Genomic DNA, 3018 nt, shown 5'->3' with positions numbered 1-3018 from the left:
TATTATTATTTATTATTTGTATTGTGGTAATGCCTCGGAGCCTCAGTCAGGGGTCAGGACTCCATGGCGCTAGGCACTGTACAAACACAGAACTAAAAGCCTGTCTCTGCCCCAAGGAGCTTACAGTGTAAGTATATGACAATGGACAGCACATGGATCCAGACAGACAGCTGGGGGAGCACAAGAAAACAATGAGACAGTACCAGTCATCATGATGGACAGTGGTCTTGGCTAACCGGCTGCCTAACTGTTGTCAAGTTTAAACATCAGCTTAGGCAGTCCTGGTTCCAACCTCCCTCAGCGTCACTTGCTTCAGCTCTGTGAGGTTCAAAAGAACGAGGAGAGAAGAATGATTTTACATCTTCAAAGCATCTTTTATACAATTTCTATCGGAAGTACCTTTTTCTAGCATCGCATCAAAAAAAAAGCTAGAAACACGTCACTTATTAGCAGAACTATCGTACCGTATAGAACCATAGAATTAACACATGGGTAGGAAGATGTGCATCTGAACAGAGTACCCTTAAAGAAATGAGGGGATGAGGTAAGATGAACGAGGAGAAGCCACAGGAATCAGTGCCATGAGTTTGCACTCTGCTTTTCGTTCCATGACGTTCCATGTTATTTGCAGGTTACTTCCAATTGGGTGGCAACTGGCATTGCTGCTTGCATTGTTGCTGTTCAATGGGTGGGCACGTCTTCACACAAGGTGGGCATTTCACTGGCTCAGGGCATGGAGGAGTAACTGGGACTGGTGGTTCCTTGCATGGTGGCTTCTCTGGGCAACATGGTATTGGCTCAGGGCATGGAGTAGGAACTGGAACTGGTGTTTCCTTGCATGGTGGCTTCTCTGGACAAGGTATTGGCTCAGGGCATGGAGAAGGAACTGGGACTGGGGGCAACTTGCACTCTTGCTTCTGTTGCGGACATGGTATTGGCTCGGGGCATGGAAGAGGAACTGGGACTGGTGGTTCCTTGCATGGTGGCTTCTCTGGGCAACATGGTATTGGCTCAGGGCATGGAGTAGGTACTGGGACTGGTGGTTCCTTGCATGGTGGCTTCTCTGGACAAGGTATTGGTTCAGGGCATGGAGAAGGAACTGGGACTGGGGGCAACTTGCACTCTTGCTTCTGTTGAGGACATGGTATTGGCTCAGGGCATGGAAGAGGAACTGAGACTGGTGGTTCCTTGCATGGTGCCTTCTCTGGACAAGGTATTGGCTCAGGGCATGGAAGAGGAACTGGGACTGGGGGCAACTTGCACTCTTGCTTCTGTTGCGGACATGGTATTGGCTCGGGGCATGGAGGAGGAACTGGGACTGGTGGTTCCTTGCATGGTGGCTTCTCGGGACAACATGGTATTGGCTCAGGACATTTCACCGGCTCTGGACACGGCACAATTTCTGGGCACTCTTTCGGGTTTCCTTTACAGAGTGCCGGCGGCAGGGTGATGCCTTGCTTGCATTGCTGCTGGTCTTGGTGAAGAGACATCTTTGTTCCAATACAGGATAATCTAAAAGAAGCACCAGAGTGTATTAGCACATGCTGTGTAAATGCAGTAAGAATAGGGGCCAACTTCCCAGTGGATTGGGGGACCCTAATAATCTGTTAGAATGCCCTTGTCTTTATTCTCTCTTCCGCCTTTTGATGCCAACCCATCACTTATTTCACCCACTTCCTTCTTTTCATCTTGCCTTCTGATTCCTACTCTCACTCTGTCCTCTCTTTTTCCCTTCTCTTTTTTCTGTGCTTCCTGGACAAGCCTCTTTCAGCTCCCACTACAAACTCCTTCAAACAGCAGTTGATTTCAATGTTTCAAATGAAATTGCCTTCCCCCTCCCTCGCTCCTTCTCCCAGTGAACTCAGGAACCCACTCTTTTCAATATCTTTCTGTATCTATGCATGTCCCTTTTGCTTATCTAAAGCCCAGGTGAAAGGAGGACCAGTATAAGAAACCAGATCAAAATATTCCCCCAAAGAAATTGCTATAATACTGAATTTCTCAGTTGTGAATACATGGAGCCTGATTCTCCTCTTACTCTGTGTTTACATCTGTGTCACTTTATTGGTGCCCCTTTGGATTTTAGATGCTGTAACAGAAAGGAGAATGGTTTCAGAGTGGTAGCCGTGTTAGTCTGTGTCAGCAGAAAGAACGAGGAGGACTTGTGGCACCTTAGAGACTAACACATTTATTTGAGCATCAGTTTTCATGGGCTAAGGCCCACTTCATCAGATGCATGCAGTGGAAAATACAGTAGGAAGAGATATATATATATACACAAAGAACACGAAAAAATGGGGGCTGCAATCCATTAAGGTGGGCTATTAGCAAGAGAAAAAAAACTTTTGTAGTGCTAATCAGGCTGGCCCATTTCAAACAGTTGACAAGAAGGAGTGAATAACAGTAGGGGGAAAATTAGCATGGGGAAATAGTTTTTAGTTTGTGTAATGACTCATCCACTCCCAGTCTTTATTCAAGCCTAATTTAATGGTGTCCAGTTTGCAGATTAATTCCCATTATTTACAAGCGGTTGTACAAAGAATTAGTAAGAACAAGCATGATGCCAGTGGTGCGTGCACCCTCAGTGACATTCGCCGGTAGTGGCTTCTAAAAGGGATGGATAGTTGTATGGCCACTAATAACACATGCAGATGGAGCAAGCAAAATCGAATGCACTCACACCCAGTGCTTCAAAGAGCAAGGCATACCCTGGTCAAATCGGACTACAAGGAGGTTCTCATAGTGCTGCGATACACAACTGCACAGATGAATGATGGGAGATTTCTTGCTACCTAAAAAGCATCAAATACCTTCCACCAACAGAGGTTGGGGTCTAAGAAAAGATATGACCTGACCCACCTTGTCTCTGCTTATCCTGGGACCAACAAGGCTACAACTTTGCAATTAACTACAAACTTGGATGAATCTGTTGTCTAATGGCAAATCCTTATATGTTCTTATTTTTCTAGGAACAATCTAGGCATACCAAAGAAAGTTTCACATATGTACCTCCAGATA

At 45.7% G+C, this 3018-nt stretch overlaps 1 protein-coding gene across 1 annotated transcript; it reads right to left on the bottom strand.

The window, feature by feature from the left end:
* Positions 1-418: 418 nt before the first annotated feature.
* On the bottom strand, positions 419-1490 carry LOC142070017 (uncharacterized). Its single transcript, XM_075122933.1, has one exon. The coding sequence runs from the start codon at positions 1488-1490 to the stop codon at positions 633-635; it is 858 nt and encodes a 285-aa protein (XP_074979034.1). The 3' UTR covers positions 419-632.
* Positions 1491-3018: the final 1528 nt, after the last annotated feature.

The sequence above is a fragment of the Caretta caretta genome, chromosome 24, assembly GCF_965140235.1.
Source record: "Caretta caretta isolate rCarCar2 chromosome 24, rCarCar1.hap1, whole genome shotgun sequence".
Lineage (NCBI taxonomy): Eukaryota > Metazoa > Chordata > Testudines > Cheloniidae > Caretta > Caretta caretta.
This window is presented reverse-complemented; position numbering and strand designations above follow the sequence as displayed.